At 40.8% G+C, this 15,698-nt stretch overlaps 1 protein-coding gene across 1 annotated transcript in view; it reads left to right on the forward strand.

The window, feature by feature from the left end:
• The window catches only part of smc3 (structural maintenance of chromosomes 3), an 80,617-nt gene extending 66,277 nt beyond the window's left edge, over positions 1-14,340 (forward strand). Inside the window, exons 25-29 of the mRNA XM_068002110.1 lie at positions 1,875-2,087; positions 4,250-4,420; positions 8,179-8,356; positions 11,390-11,496; positions 13,794-14,340. Coding sequence (XP_067858211.1) covers positions 1,875-2,087; positions 4,250-4,420; positions 8,179-8,356; positions 11,390-11,496; positions 13,794-13,865 — 741 coding nt within the window. The 3' untranslated portion in view covers positions 13,866-14,340. The remainder of the gene's footprint in view (positions 1-1,874; positions 2,088-4,249; positions 4,421-8,178; positions 8,357-11,389; positions 11,497-13,793) is intronic.
• The last annotated feature ends 1,358 nt before the right edge of the window (positions 14,341-15,698 follow it).

Raw genomic sequence — 15,698 nt, forward strand, 5'->3', positions numbered from 1 at the left:
TCAAAGTAATCAGGGAGAGGAAGGACAGAATATTAATTGAGGAGGGAATAAGTACTTGGCTTTACATCAGGCCCAGTTAGTTCAATTTTATTTTCATTGAATATTTCATTTTCAAATATTAGCATTTCTCAGGGTCCTCCAGGAAGACTTCTAAATCCTCCACTGCATCAGGTGAACAGTGAAGCTGATGCACCGAGGTGACATAGGCTAAAGGGATCCCTTGGAGCCTATTATCACGGCTGTAATTCTGATTGGTTACACATCCTATTCAAAGTAGCAAAAATTCAGAGGCACTGAAAAGATAATCTACAGATAAGTCAAAACAGTGAGATCACACTGATAGCAATGACAGCTTTCTGATGCATAGTATCATAGTAGGTACAGCACAGGAGGAGGCCATTTGGCCCATCTTGCCTGTGAAAGAGCTATCCTTTTTAGTCCCATTCCCCTGCTTTTTCCCCATAGCCCTGTAAATTTTTTCCCTTCAAGTATTTACCCAATTCCCTTTTGAAAGTTACTATTGAATCTGCTTCCATCACCCTTTCAGGCAGTGCATTCCAGATCATTACAACTCGCTGCGTTTTTAAAAAAAAATGTTTCCTTATGTCACCTCTAGCTCTTTTGTCGATCATCTTAAATCTGTGTCCTTTGGTTACTGACCCTTCTGCCATTGGAAACAGTTTCTCCATTTTTACCCTGTCAAAACTGTTCATGATTTTGAATACCTCTATCAAATCTCCCCTTAACCGTCTCTGTTCTAGGGAGAACAACCCCAGCTTCTCCAGTCTCTCCACATAACTGAAGTCCCTCATCCCTGGCATCATTCTAGTAAATCGCTTCATTGTGCTTAAATTGTAAAATTGCAAACTCAATTTTTTATTTTCTGGTGATCCTTGATATTTTTGGGTAGAAGTCTATGATTTTAAAAAATTCAGATTGTTTTAAGAGTGTTTTCTTCCAATTTAAGCAACATTTTCAAGCTGTGTTTATTTTGTAAAATCCAATAGATAAGGTGCACTTCTGTTTTAGAGCCACGTAAGTTTAAAAACTATGTTGAGCCAGTTTGGAAGAATCTTGGCTTTATTTAGATGGCATAAAATGTACATAGCTGCAACTTGTACAGTGAGTTGTACGTGTGTGACATGCAGTTACTTGATGCGTAAATATACTGAAATGAAACTGAGATAACCCTGGTCTCTCAAATCTGAATATGACAGTAAATTGTTTTGCATATTGCACGTATAATTTAAATTTGCTGTATAAAGATTACTCTGATTCGCATGATAATTTTCAGTTAATGTCCCATAGGCCATTCCATGTACATCTTACTAATTATCAAATACTCCTAGACATAATTGCTTCAAAATATTTTTCCAGCAATCATCCTGCTTAGAAAGTTTTTTTTTGTCTAACCTTGTAATGTGAGTATGGTATGCTCCATATAACTTTTCCATCTGTATTTTGAAATATACAAAGGTTGTCTGGAGAGTTCTGGATAGTTTTAAAGAATTTCTTTCAGGATTAGTGGTCAGGTCTGAACATTTAACAGTACTCATTATGTTCAATTATTCATACTATTTCAAGCTGCAGCACGGCACAATTTTACCTGTATTTCTGAAACATTTTTGAAAATAACTAAATCCATTATAATTTTCTTTGAATTAAAAATAATAACGTAACATTTGTGTTTGCACATACCTTTAAAGCAGTCCGTCATGTGAGTTGTGACTAAGATCACAGGCTTTCAGTTTGACAACAGCTTCTAATCCATAGCTTGTCTTGAAACAATTAAACTACTTTTGCTGTTCTGTCTTTTCTAAGTGTATTTCAACTGTTTCTTTTTGTATTTTCCATTTATTTCCCACCGTTCACAGCTGTTCCGGAAATTGGAACAGTGTAATCAGGAGTTGAAGAAATACAGCCACGTCAACAAGAAGGCCTTGGACCAGTTTGTGAATTTTTCAGAACAGAAGGAGAAACTTATGAAACGTCAGGAGGAGCTTCACCGTGGCCACAAGTCCATCATGGAGCTTATGACCGTACTGGAGTTGAGAAAGTATGAAGCCATACAGCTTACCTTCAAACAGGTAAAGCTCAGAGTAAAATTTACTGGTTTGTAGAAGTGGGTGAAAACTAAGCCACAGGAATTTTCAACTTTTGATCGCTTGAAAATAAGACTATATTTTTTGATGTCCTGCGAAGTTTAAAATTATGGGAAAAGTAACCCACTATGATGACTGTAGTTAATGTTGCTGAGATTCCTGGTTTTCATTTCAATATAATGTATATCAATGGTTTAATCTTCAGTGGTCAAACAAAATAAACTTTAACAGTGATGTAAATGGTCTTTGCATGAGGAGCTCAAGTGTCAAGGGTTTGTGGAGAATCCTACCGTTTACTCTCTGGCTAAAATCACAACAGTTTTCAGGTGTATACTCTTGGAGACAGTCCACTCCTCATTATGTTTCTCTCGTCATCAAAAAATGGAGAATAAGTGAAGAAAATATAAATAGAAAATAAGTGAAGTAAAAGAAAATTTGAAACAGATTGACCCTAAAATTGTCAATGAGGGGGCTGCATCCTGACAGGGTCTCAATTGTGCATTAGCTCCATTGTTTGCAAAATGAAAAGGATGAGTATAAATCTCCATGGAGCAGTCCTGTAAATATAATTACTTTTAAAAGTAACAAGCTTCCCAGTGCCTGGGTGAGTTTGGCCAGTGAGTGACTTAGCCAGGGAGATCCTAGGTTTGATCCCTTGTCTTTGCAGAATTAACTGATCTCAGCTGAAGTGCTGCAATTGGCTTTAGTGTTCTGAGTTAGGAAGGGGAAAATTGGCCATAATTCCTTCATCCTGGAGCTGTTCAATGTACCCCACTGAATGTGTGGTTATGTTACTAGACTAGTAATCCAGAGGCCTGGACTAATCCATGGAACATAGGTTCAATTCCAACAATGGCAGAATTTGAATTCAGTTTTAAAAATCTGGAAATAAAATGCTGATATCCATAAAAGCGACTACGAAGCTGTCGGATTGTCGTAAAAACTCATTTGATTCACTAATGTCCTTATCCTGTATGTAACTCTAGTCCCGCAACAGCGTGGTTGACTCTTCAACTGCTTGCTGACGTGGCCTAGCAAGCTACTCAGTTGTATCAAACCACTACAATAAATCAAGACGACCACCCACCACAACCTTCTCGGGGCAACTAAGGATAGACAATAAATGCCAGCGGTGCCCACCTCCTGAGAATGAATTTTTAAAAATTAGATGAACAGGTATGTGCTCGGCTGTATTGCCCCCATGCTTGAAAAGCCTACCCACACTTGGTGTGAAGGCTCAATCATGAATAATGGCCACTTAGGCAAATACTGAAGAACACCTGATGCCCGTGGAACTAACCTGAAAGATTCCACTTCCTGCTGGGTGGGGGCCAAATCTTTACAAAGTAGCTTGGGACTTTAAGCTAGAAAACCCCTTTTTTAAAAAAAACTTTCAATATGGCAGAGTGACAAGAAAATGAGTGAAAAATGTATTGTTGAATGATACAAATAATGCCAATTTCTAAACTTTATAGTCAGGCGGACACTTATTTTTACTACCCTTAATTTAAAAACAAAGCTAGATGTTTTGAGTTTGAGTTTAATCCAATCTATTTCTGTAAATTAGATTACTGTAATGGCAGTTTTTTGGGATTGGAAACGGGTCACAAGTTTGGAACTGAGTACTTTGTATAATATAGCATACTCTTCACAAAGCTGACCTTGTAGAAAATGCACTGCATGTAAATGAATTACTGCATTGCCTATAAGATGATGAGTGGCAGAGAAGTCTTGCCTCAGTGCACTCATTGCCCTGTTGTAAATAATCTGAATGTGCTTACAAGAGTTCTTTCTTTGCTAACTCGCTCACCCACTGTTTGCCTCGTGGGAGAACATGCAGGACCATTAACTAAACTGGTTTGGTACTATCCAGCTTTGATCGATTAGTTCCAGCTGAAGATGTCCTGTACCATGACATTTCACCAAATTTAATTGCATTTAATAAGCAAGTTGATCTAGTATCCCCAAGATTTTCCAGGTAGCCACAGTCACTAGGAAGAACTTAGTGGTGCTGCACATTGCAGTTCTGCTGCATTTACTTTGTGTGTCCATAAGTCTGAAAAAGCAAGATGTTTGGTCTGCATCATTTGTTTTCATCCCCCTATGAAATATTCCCAAATGTTGAATCACTATGTTGCTGTGACCAGGTGTCTAAGAATTTCAGTGAGGTGTTCACGAAGTTGGTGCCAGGTGGCAAAGCATCATTGGTAATGAAGAAAGGTGATGTGGAAGGAAGCCAGTCACAGGACGAGGGTGAAGGTAGCGCATCCCAGAGCAGTGTCCCATCTGTTGATCAATTCACAGGAGTTGGGATTCGGGTAAGTAACAGACTCTACTGCATGCGCAGTTTAATCCCTTTCTGTGCTCACAATTGTATTTATTTTTAGTGAAGTCCACTTGGTCTTTCACAGTTTTCAAAGTTAAATGATCTATTATGGAATAGGTATATCTGTAAATTGTTTCTCTTTGCTATGGTCACAGATGAACTAATAATTCAGTTTTACAAATTTGAAATAAACTATTTTGGAGATATTCACAAAACTGTCAGAAATCTGATACAATCCGATACAATCTGTTTTGCCTTAAATCAAAAGATTAGATTAGCCTGTTTCAGAGGCTCACTTGTGATCATAATGAAAATATCCACAATCTGATTGTTATAGGTTAGGTTAGGTTCAAGGCATTCATAAGAATTCTTCTGGGCTGCTCAAACTCCAAAGCTTGTTTAATGTACAAATACATAAAGGGCAAAAGGGTAACTAGGGAGAGAGTAGGGCCTCTTAAGGATCAACAAGGTCATCTATGTGCGGAACCACAAGAGATGGGTGAGATCCTGAATGAATATTTCACATCGGTATTTACGGTTGAGAAAGGCATGGATGTTAGGGAACTTGGGGAAATAAATAGTGATGTCTTGAGGAGTGTACATATTACAGAGAGGGAGGTGCTGGAAGTCTTAAAGCGCATCAAGGTAGATAAATCTCCGGGACCTGATGAAATGTATCCCAGGACGTTATGGGAGGTTAGGGAGGAAATTGCGGGTCCCCTAGCAGAGATATTTGAATCATCCACCGCTACAGGTGAGGTGCCTGAAGATTGGAGGGTAGCAAATGTTGTGCCTTTGTTTAAGAAGGGCGGCAGGGAAAAGCCTGGGAACTACAGACCAGTGAGCCTGACATCTGTAGTGGGTAAGTTGTTGGAGGGTATTCTGAGGGACAGGATCTACAGGCATTTGGAGAGGCAGGGACTAATTAGGAACAGTCAGCATGGTTTTGTGAGAGGAAAATCATGTCTCACGAATTTGATTGAGTTTTTTGAAGGGGTAACCAAGAAGATAGATGAGGGCTGTGCAGTAGACGTGGTCTACATGGACTTCAGCAAAGCATTTGACAAGGTACCGCATGGTAGGTTGTTACATAAGGTTAAATCTCATGGGATCCAAGGTGAGGTAGCCAATTGGATACAAAATTGGCTTGACGACAGAAGACAGAGGGTGGTTGTCGAGGGTTGTTTTTCAAACTGGATGCCTGTGTCCAGCGGTGTGCCTCAGGGATCGGTGCTGGGTCCGCTGTTATTTGTTATTTATATTAATGATTTGGATGAGAATTTAGGAGGCATGGTTAGTAAGTTTGCAGATGACACCAAGATTGGTGGCATTGTGGACAGTGAAGAAGGTTATCTAGGATTGCAACGGGATCTTGATAAATTGGGCCAGTGGGCCGATGAATGGCAGATGGAGTTTAATTTAGATAAATGTGAGGTGATGCATTTTGGTAGATCGAATCGGGCCAGGACCTACTCCGTTAATGGTAGGGCGTTGGGGAGAGTTATCGAACAAAGAGATCTAGGAGTACAGATTCATAGCTCCTTGAAAGTGGAGTCACAGGTGGATAGGGTGGTGAAGAAGGCATTCAGCATGCTTGGTTTCATTGGTCAGAACATTGAATGCAGGAGTTGGGATGTCTTGTTGAAGTTGTACAGGGCATTGGTGAGGCCACACTTGGAGTACTGTGTACAGTTCTGGTCACCCTATTATAGAAAGGATATTATTAAACTAGAAAGAGTGCAGAAAAGATTTACTAGGATGCTACCGGGACTTGATGGTTTGACTTACAGGGAGAGATTAGACAGACTGGGACTTTATTCCCTGGAGAGTAGGAGGTTAAGGGGTGATCTTATAGAAGTCTATAAAATAATGAGGGGCATAGATAAGGTCGATAGTCAAAATCTTTTCCCAAAGGTAGGGGAGTCTATAACGAGGGGGCACAGATTTAAGGTGAGAGGGGAGAGATACAAAAGGATCCAGAGGGGCAATTTTTTCACTCAAAGGGTGGTGAGTGTCTGGAACGAGCTGCCAGAGGCAGTAGTAGAGGCGGGTACAATTTTGTCTTTTAAAAAGCATTTGGACAGTTACATGGGGAAGATGGGTATCGAGGGATATGGGCCAAGTGCAGGCAATTGGGACTAGCTTCGTGGTATAAACTGGGCGACATGGACATGTTGGGCCGAAGGGCCTGTTTCCATGTTGTAACTTCTATGATTCTATGATTCTATGATTCTCGTTAGATACAAGACGCAACGCAAATATTGCAATTTAAAAAAATTGCTGAGCATCATCTATTCGGTAAATTTTTCCAGATTCCACCTCATCAGAATGTGTTTTGCTGATGGCCTCTGGGGTTGTCTCATCCTTGTTTTCAAATCCCTCCATGGCCTCACCCCTCCCTATCTCTAACTCCTACAACCCTCCAAGATCTCGGCACTCCAGTTCTTGCCTCTTGCGCATCCCCGATTTTAATTGCTCCACCATTGATGGCCGAGCCTTCAACTGCCTAGGCCCTAAGCTCTGGAATTCCCTCCCTAAACCCCACCGCCTCTCAACCTCCCTGCTTCTCAACCTCCCTCTCCTCCTTTTAAGATGCTTCTTAAAACCTGCCTGTTTGACCAAGCATTTGGTCACCTGCCCTAATATCTCTGTGGCTCGGTGTCAAATTTTGTTTGATACTCGCTCCTGTGAAGCGCCTTGGGATGCTTTACTACATTAAAGGCTCTATCTAAATGCAGGCTGTCTCAAAAGTTGTCATTCCTTCAACAAGTGAAACAAAAAGGATAGAACAGGGTACTTTCTAAATGGTAAAAAGTTAAAAACAGTGGATGTCCAAAGGCACTTAGGGGTTCAGGTACATAGATCATTGAAGTGTCATGAACAGGTGCAGAAAATAATCAAGAGGGCAAATGGAATGCTGGCCTTTATATCTAGAGGACTAGAGTACAAGGGGGCAGAAGTTATACTGCAGCTATACAAAACCCTGGTTAGACCGCACCTGGAGTACTGTGAGCAGTTCTGGGCACCGCACCTTCGGAGGGAGTGCAGCGTAGGCTTACTAGAATGATACCCGGACTTCAAGGGTTAAGTTACGAGGAGAGATTACACAAATTGGGGTTGTATTCTCTAGAGTTTCGAAGGTTATGGGGTGATCTGATCGAAGTTTATAAGATATTAAGGGGAACAGATAGGGTGGATAGAGAGAAACTATTTCCGCTGGTTAGGGATTCTAGGAATAGGGGGCAGAGTCTAAAAATTAGAGCCAGACCTTTCAGGAGTGAGATTAGAAAACATTTCTACACACAAAGGGTTGTAGAAGTTTGGAACTCTCTTCCGCAAACGGCAATTGATACTAGCTCAATTGCTAAATTTAAATGTGAGATAGATAGCTTTTTGGCAACCAAAGGTATTAAGGGATATGGGCCAAAGGCAGGTATATGGAGTTAGATCACAGATTGGCCATGATCTTATCAAATGGCGGAGCAGGCACGAGGGGCTGAATGACCTACTCCTGTTCCTATGTTCCTAAATATACAGTGCTTAGCGTTGGTGATGGGACATTTTATATCAACATTAAATTAGTACACCCCCGATTTACTCAATTTGTTTTAATTTCCCAGAGCGTAAAATTAAGCCGTCCAGAATATACTGTTTGTAAATGGTTTGTTAATCTGTATGTTTAATAGATTTTTCAATCCATTTACAAGTGTTTGCTATGCTGTATCTTGATTCCTTCTCCTTTGTTGGCAGGTGTCTTTTACAGGGAAACAAGGAGAAATGAGAGAAATGCAGCAACTTTCTGGGGGTCAGAAATCCTTGGTGGCACTCGCTTTAATCTTTGCGATACAGAAATGTGATCCAGCTCCCTTTTACCTCTTCGATGAAATTGACCAGGCCCTGGATGCTCAACACAGAAAAGCTGTTTCAGGTAAACTTTTCCAAAGAAAAATGTTTTTTGATTTGGAAGATGAGAATGCTTCATACATATTATATCGTATGTGCATGCATATGAGATGATAGAAATATTTGACTCCCAATTGTAAGTTTATAAGTTGGACTCTTGTGGAGCTATCCATTACTTCAGCTCCGTGCTCAAGTACGTTTTGGTGAGGCTACTGAAAGGAATGGCATACACGAGGTGAGATACTATTTTGTAGGGATGGGGAAGGAAATACTGCCATAGATAAGGTCACCTTTCTTAAATTGTTGTCATATGGTTATGGAATGCCATATGTGGAAACTATAGAAAAGTCCACTTTCCAGATTCACTATGCTGTCGTATGGTAGAGGATATGTTTGCATTATGGTGAAAATCACGATGGGGTGGGAGGGGTGTTGTGGGAAAGAAATAAATTTAACCTCCTAAACACCGCTGATGAGATGACTTGTTTTTATGAAATCCCTTGCCAGGGTTGCTGAAGAGTTTACTTGTTTTGTGGTACTGCTCCCTTTCTTGTACTGAGCAGTTGTACCAAGGGTTTGATCTGTTTCTTTTATGACATGATCATAAACTTTAACCAACTACTCTTCTGAATGCCTAAAGCTTATTTTAAAATCCAATATTTCATCAGGTCAGAAGTTTGATTTCATGCGTCATATTCTGCAATTACAATTCTGCAATCAATGGCAAACATTGCTTGTTGGGAGTGAGACTTGGATGTACTGTACATGATTTTCTGACCATTTAAATGAATGGTCAGAAAATCATAGGCAGCATGCACCCTCATTTCTGACCTGCTGTCCCACCAGGTGAGGCACTGCACAAGGGAGTGCAAAGTTGGAAAAATACCTTAATTATCTTGTTAAATTTTAGCATTGACCAACTTTACATAATGGTGAATGTTAAGACTTAATGTTATAGATGACATTATGCAGCTGTTCTAAATTCTTCACAAACATTAGCTAGTCTAGATGGTATGAAATATTGTGGAGCTGCCAGCAGTCAAAGCTAAATAAACAATGTGTTTTTTAATGTTATGATTGAACAGGTGAGACTATCACTTCTCTCATGACATTGGAAAGGTTTCATGGTCAGTGTAAAAAGTGACCAGTTTGTTCAGTGGATGTCTTCAGAGGCCTTAGGGTCAGGTTATAACCCAGTTTTTGAGTTAGACTACCATTCTTAAATCTCTGCATTGGCAATCCTTTCGTATCAATGCAAAAATGGTAGTAGAACAGATATTAGGGGGCCTTGGTACCCTGAGTTAGGGAGGGAATTTCAGCAATGGTTCGCACTGCTGATGTCGATCCACTGACCGTTTTCCCCACTCTACCTGCTTGGAAAGTGTATATTTGGATGTCAGGTGAAGACGCGATTAGGCTCAGCTGTGACCTGCCCTTTGGTTGAATAGCCTGCCAATACCCACTCTATGCTTGCACATGCAAATGGCCACTTGGAGGGTGTTTAAGTGTCTGTGGGTAGCCTTCACCACTAGAACTGTGTTTCCCTGGCAGGAGTCAATGCCATTTGGCGGGGGTGGGGGGGTGGTGAGAAAAATCGACCAAAGAAAATGCTAATGAAAATCAACAATTTGACTAAGTTTCCTGTCGAATCGGTGGATGGTTCTCTGATGGAAGAAGAACCAGATCCTGGATGTCCATATCACATTGAAAGCCAGATAGATGAGTTGCCTTGCGTGTCAGGTGCTTGGCAGCCAGACCTCTCAAACTCGCAGCCTCAAATTCAGCCACAGGACATTGCTGCAGGAGTTCCTCAGGGCAGTGTCCTAGGCCCAACCATCTTGCATGTGCTGCTTCATCAATGACCTTCCCTCCATCATAAGGTCAGAAATGGGGATGTTCGCTGACGATTGCACAGTGTTCAGTTCCATTCACAACCCCTCAAATAATGAAGCAGTCCGAGCCCGCATGCAGCAAGACCTGGACAACATCCAGGCTTGGGCTGAGAAGTGGAAAGTAACATTCGCGCCAGACAAGTGCCAGGCAATGACCATCTCCAACAAGAGAGAGTCTAACCACCTCCCCTTGACATTCAACAGCATTACCATTGCCGAATCCCCCACCATCAACATCCTGGGGTCACCATTGACCAGAAACTTAACTGGACCAGCCATATAAATACTGTGTCTACAAAAGCAGGTCAGAGGCTGGGTATTCTGCGACGAGTGACTCATCTCCTGACTCCCCAAAGCCTTTCCACCATCTACAAGGCACAAGTCAGGAGTGTGATGGAATACTCTCCACTTGCCTGGATGAGTGCAGGTCCAACACCACTCAAGAAGCTCGACACCATCCAGGACAAAGCAGGCCGCTTGATTGACATCCCATCCACCACCCTAAACATTCACTCCCTTCACCACTGGCGCACAGTGGCTGCAGAGTGTACCATCCACAGGATGCACTGCAGCAACTCGCCAAGGTTTCTTCGACAGCACCTCCCAAACCCGCAACCTCTACCACCTAGAAGGACAAGAGCAGCATGCACATGGGAACACCACCACCTGCACGTTCCCCTCCAAGTCACACACCATCCCGACTTGGAAATATATTGCCGTTCCTTCATCGTCGCTGGGTCAAAATCCTGGAACTCCCTTCCTAACAGCACTGTGGGAGAACCTTCACCACATTGACTGCAGCGATTCAAGAAGGCGGCTCACCACCACCTTCTCCAGGGCAATTAGGGATGGGCAATAAATGCTGGCCTCACCAGCGACGCCCACGTCCCATGAACGAATAAAAAAAAAAATTCAAACCGATCCGGCAGACGTGCTGCCATTATGGTCTGTCGCTGTCTTTCACGCGTCGGGATTAATATATCTCTTAGTGCCAGCTGGAAGGTGGTACCTGATTCTGTATGTCAAGTCCACTTTTTAAAAAGGTTTGGTTTACTTTGCAATGGGTAGTCTTATTGTTACTTAAATGCTCTTATAAAATGTAATCATGCTGGCACAGCCTGCTTTTCTCACCTCCTATTAATTTTTAAAAATGTTTTACACAATAGATATGATTTCCGAGCTCTCAGCGCACGCCCAGTTCATTACCACTACATTCAGGCCAGAATTGCTTGAATCAGCAGACAAATTTTATGGAGTGAAGTTCAGGAACAAGGTAATGTTGTCACACTGTGAAATGAATGACATAACCTATTCTTACATTCAGGGTTTATTGGGAAAGATGTTTTACTCTATCAATTTTTTAAAAAAAATCCCTATTAAAACAGAGAGAAGGGAATACTTTTGGATCATACTAACAAGATGCACCAGAGAGCGGCAGGATGCAAAGTTGTGCCGTTGATTCTCGCACGAGGTGGGGCGGGGTGTGGCGAAGAGATGCTAAGAGGTCAGCCCCCTCCCTAAAAGGAGGAGGCATCTAAGGACTAGTCAACCCAGACTGTTTGCCCACTAGCAATTAGCTAAAGTTTGCAGGTATCAGCACAGCTCTGCTGTAGTTTGGTGTCTGCCAGTCCCAATATGTAACTGGGTGTTAGCAGTGGTCTTGGATAGCAGATTTTAAGAATATAAGAAATCTTTGACTCTAGTGTTGTCTTCATGCTCTGTATGTATCTCAATCAAGACGACAGATTGGAGCCCTGTTCAACTCTCTTGGAATAGCCGTACTCTTTGTGTTCCCTCTTTTCATGTGGAGCAGTAATACTTAGTCTCATCTGAGCAGTAGCTTACCATATGGTGAATAGTAGGTGCACACCTCCATCCTGCTGCTCAGTAGTACAATGTGTTGGAGCTTAAAGCACCACACTTCAGGGAACGCTTTTAAAATTCCTCCTTCTCCACCTGCCCCAACTCAAAAACTGTCGTTCTAAGAATGGGAACTCAGCAAATAAGGTAGGGTAGCATATTATAGAATGCATTTCACTCACAGTGCCATTGTTTCTGATTTTAACATTCAGAATTTGTACACACGGGATATCTTTGTGTTAATTATTTTAGTGCCTGCAGCAAAAAAGAAATCTTCATTATTCTTTGCAATATGGAAAGTTAATTTTACTCCAGTAAGAAAATTATTTAATTATAGACTGGAAAGCTGAACACGTTGTATAATTGATTTACTAATTATTTTGTATTCTGGATAAGAATGCGTTTGCAATTTGATTTTATTTTCTAAAATATAAAAAAAAATTGCAAGTTGTTGAATTCTTGCCACTTGGTATTTGAGCATGTTAGGAACATAGGAGCATGTTAAATATGTATTTTAGTTTAGGGGAGTTAGGTGATCAAGGGTCTTCTAGCTTATAGCACTTGGGTAATAATTGCAAAATGAACCCACAATTACGTCAATTACTGATTTAGGGACTTGGCGCTTGTGCTTGTTTGAAAAGCTTTTGGTGGAGAATTTCTTTTTCTGGGAGAAAAGGGGAATCATGATATATCCATAATCCATTAAAAAAAAATCCTATCCTGACCAGTTCAAAACCATAAGAATTTTTATTGTATTGTTCAGCAGATTTGAAATGATGGTTCAGAGTTACTTATGTCCTTATCTTTTCTGTCTCCATCTCGAACCTTCACTATCCTCAATGAACACTTGTGTAACTGCTACACCTGTGTCAGTTCATGGTCCAGCTGAGTGATAGGGGTAGTCGCTGCGGAATGTGACCTATTGAGTATTTCACTAGAGGTGGCAGCCATCACTTTTTGCCATAGTACAACCTATGCGCTCACTGAGATCTACTAAAACGGGAGGCCCAGGAACGAATGGTGCAAGCTGAATCTGTCAAGCTAGGAGCTTGAAATGGCTACATTGTCAACATTAAAAATGCTTCATCGAATTTTTAATTAACCCCACATAAAATGTAATGTTATCAGACTGGGATGGTTTTGTGTAAAGCAAACTCTGAACATCCATGTGGCCTCTTTTAAGAAATAATGCATTGCCTCGATAACTGGGTTTTCACCAGATTTGAGTGAATCATTCTCATCCCTCTGACTTGTGACCTCAATAAGTTAAAGATAATTAAATTTAGATACCAATTATACCCCTAAGTAACTTGTCAGATTTGGAATCAAATAAAGTACCACCACAGGAGTTTTCATTTGGTGCATAATGTGATTGGTAAATTAACCACAATTTGGCAGTATCGAAATGCTTGTTGAAGAAATTGTGAAAGCACTAAAATAGCAACCAAAAAAAAACCAAGGGGTTACAAAAAGCACTACAGCACATTAATTTAACTGTTACATTTTTGGAGGAGTTGCAGATTTTTGTCTTAATTGACTTGCATATCTGAGTGGACTTACTTCACGTGATATTTTAGCTGCGTTTTTTTCAGTCTTGTCCCTCCCATTTCCACATACACCGTGCGTTCAGATTTGTGTACATCTTGTATTTTATGTAGTTTGGCTTAGAGTGAAGCTGATGCCTATTTTTTTAAATGATCTGTTTTACAGGTCAGTCACATTGACGTGATAACGGCTGAACAAGCTAAAGACTTTGTGGAAGATGATACCACACATGGATAAAAAATGGCAGAACTCGTTTCCAGTCGATTGAACATAAGTTGTACACTTTTTATCTGCAGATGTGAATTATGCAAATAGTGCACATATTCATCATACTAAACTCTAGGTGGTGACTGCATTTTATATGGGCCACTTAAGAACTATTCTTAATCCTGCCTCTCTGAGGTTGAGCTGAAGTAAATTTAGTTACAGAACTCATGGTATTTAGGAAGTGACCGATGTAGATCTTTTCCTCCCAATAAATTGTGCTTCTATGATATATCTTTGTTGCTATGCGTTTTTTAAAAAAATCTGCTTCAGCTACCTTTTACACAGAAAGCTGAAGTATGTTCATGGTTTTGTAAAGTTCCTAGTTGCTATTTTTACGCTCTTTGTAATTGCCGTTGCAATAAATAGCTTTTCTCTGTAATTTTATCGTTTCCTCTCTGTTACATTTCACTGTTTAAGAGTTGCAATAAAATGTTACTGAGCAATATTTCAAGTGTTTAAGTTTTTGTTTGGAGTGAGTGCTTCTATGATATTGCAGTTCTGTTGCTAACAACTGGGTGACTGCCACATGGAGCAATTTTCCTACGCGTACTAAACATTAATGTCTAGGTTTAATTGCAGCACACAACAATATCTCTGATCCATCAGCCCTGGCAGCTTGTCTATGGGTTCTATGCAGGGCCTCCCCATCCTAAATCCTGCACTACTTGGGTATGTTGCTAACTGTATGTTGAGGATATGAAATGATGAAAAAAGTTTGACTATCTTGTAGGGTGGTCTTCATTCTTCAAATGATGTGCATCCTCCACAGACTATCAGACCCATCAATCCCAGTGAGGTATAGTTTTGTCAGGGGTATAATTAGTATTAATTAGTCAGCTTCAGTTTAACTTTTGGTCAAAATGCAGTGGTGCAGATCGGTGATGTAGGCACCACGTGCGGAACATTCAACTTTGGGGCATAAAACGGGCGCTAGCGGATCAGCTGCCCGTTATCCACCCTGCTCGATCAGTCTGGGTGTATAACAGGAGACTGATCCGCTGTCACTTGCTTTTAAGCCCCCGCTGAATTAGAAGGCTCTGCCCCACCTATCTGACACCTCATGACATTTTTATGTGTGTGTTCAGCATATTGTTTCAGCAGAAACTGTCAAGCAAGGATGTACTCCAATGTTACGTGAAGGATGCATATCATTTTGTAGAATGAAGAAAGCCCTACAAGGTAAGTATTCTATTTTTTTCTAAGCAGGATGGCTGGAAATGACCTGTCTCCCAGACTTGGAGCAGCCCTGGATTATTCTATACATTTTCCTACATTTTTCTTCCTGCTTGTCTATTAAGAAGAATTTTGTCTTCATCGCTCTACCTGGATAAAATCAGGGACCATGCATGCTTGTCCATGTCCAACCATGTACAGGAGGTAAATATTACTCTCTCTTTTCAATATTTCCATTTATCTTTTTCTCATCCAGGTTGGGTTACATCTTCATTAAGTTCAGAACTCATTGCAACCAGGGCAAAAAAAATAATAGGGACTGTTACAAAGGCCAACTTCAGGAGTCAATAGCAGATTGTGGACACAATCTAAAATTCATCACCAGCTGAATGCAATTGGCTTCCAGAGAACCCTTGAAATAAGGGTTGTTTATGTCTCTGGCAATGGTTTTGCTGATCTTAGCCTGGCTGTTGCGAGAGGACCACGGCAAGGCACAGTAAGACTGCTGCAACACCAATTACTTCCTGAGCTTTATGATGGGTTCTTAAAGCTACTAATACGCAAATTTAAAAAAATCTAATTTTTACTAGTCAATATGGAGAAATGATTGAAGTGTACTGAATGTAAAAT

The sequence above is a fragment of the Heptranchias perlo genome, chromosome 21 (genome assembly GCF_035084215.1).
Source record: "Heptranchias perlo isolate sHepPer1 chromosome 21, sHepPer1.hap1, whole genome shotgun sequence".
Taxonomy (NCBI): Eukaryota; Metazoa; Chordata; class Chondrichthyes; order Hexanchiformes; family Hexanchidae; genus Heptranchias; species Heptranchias perlo.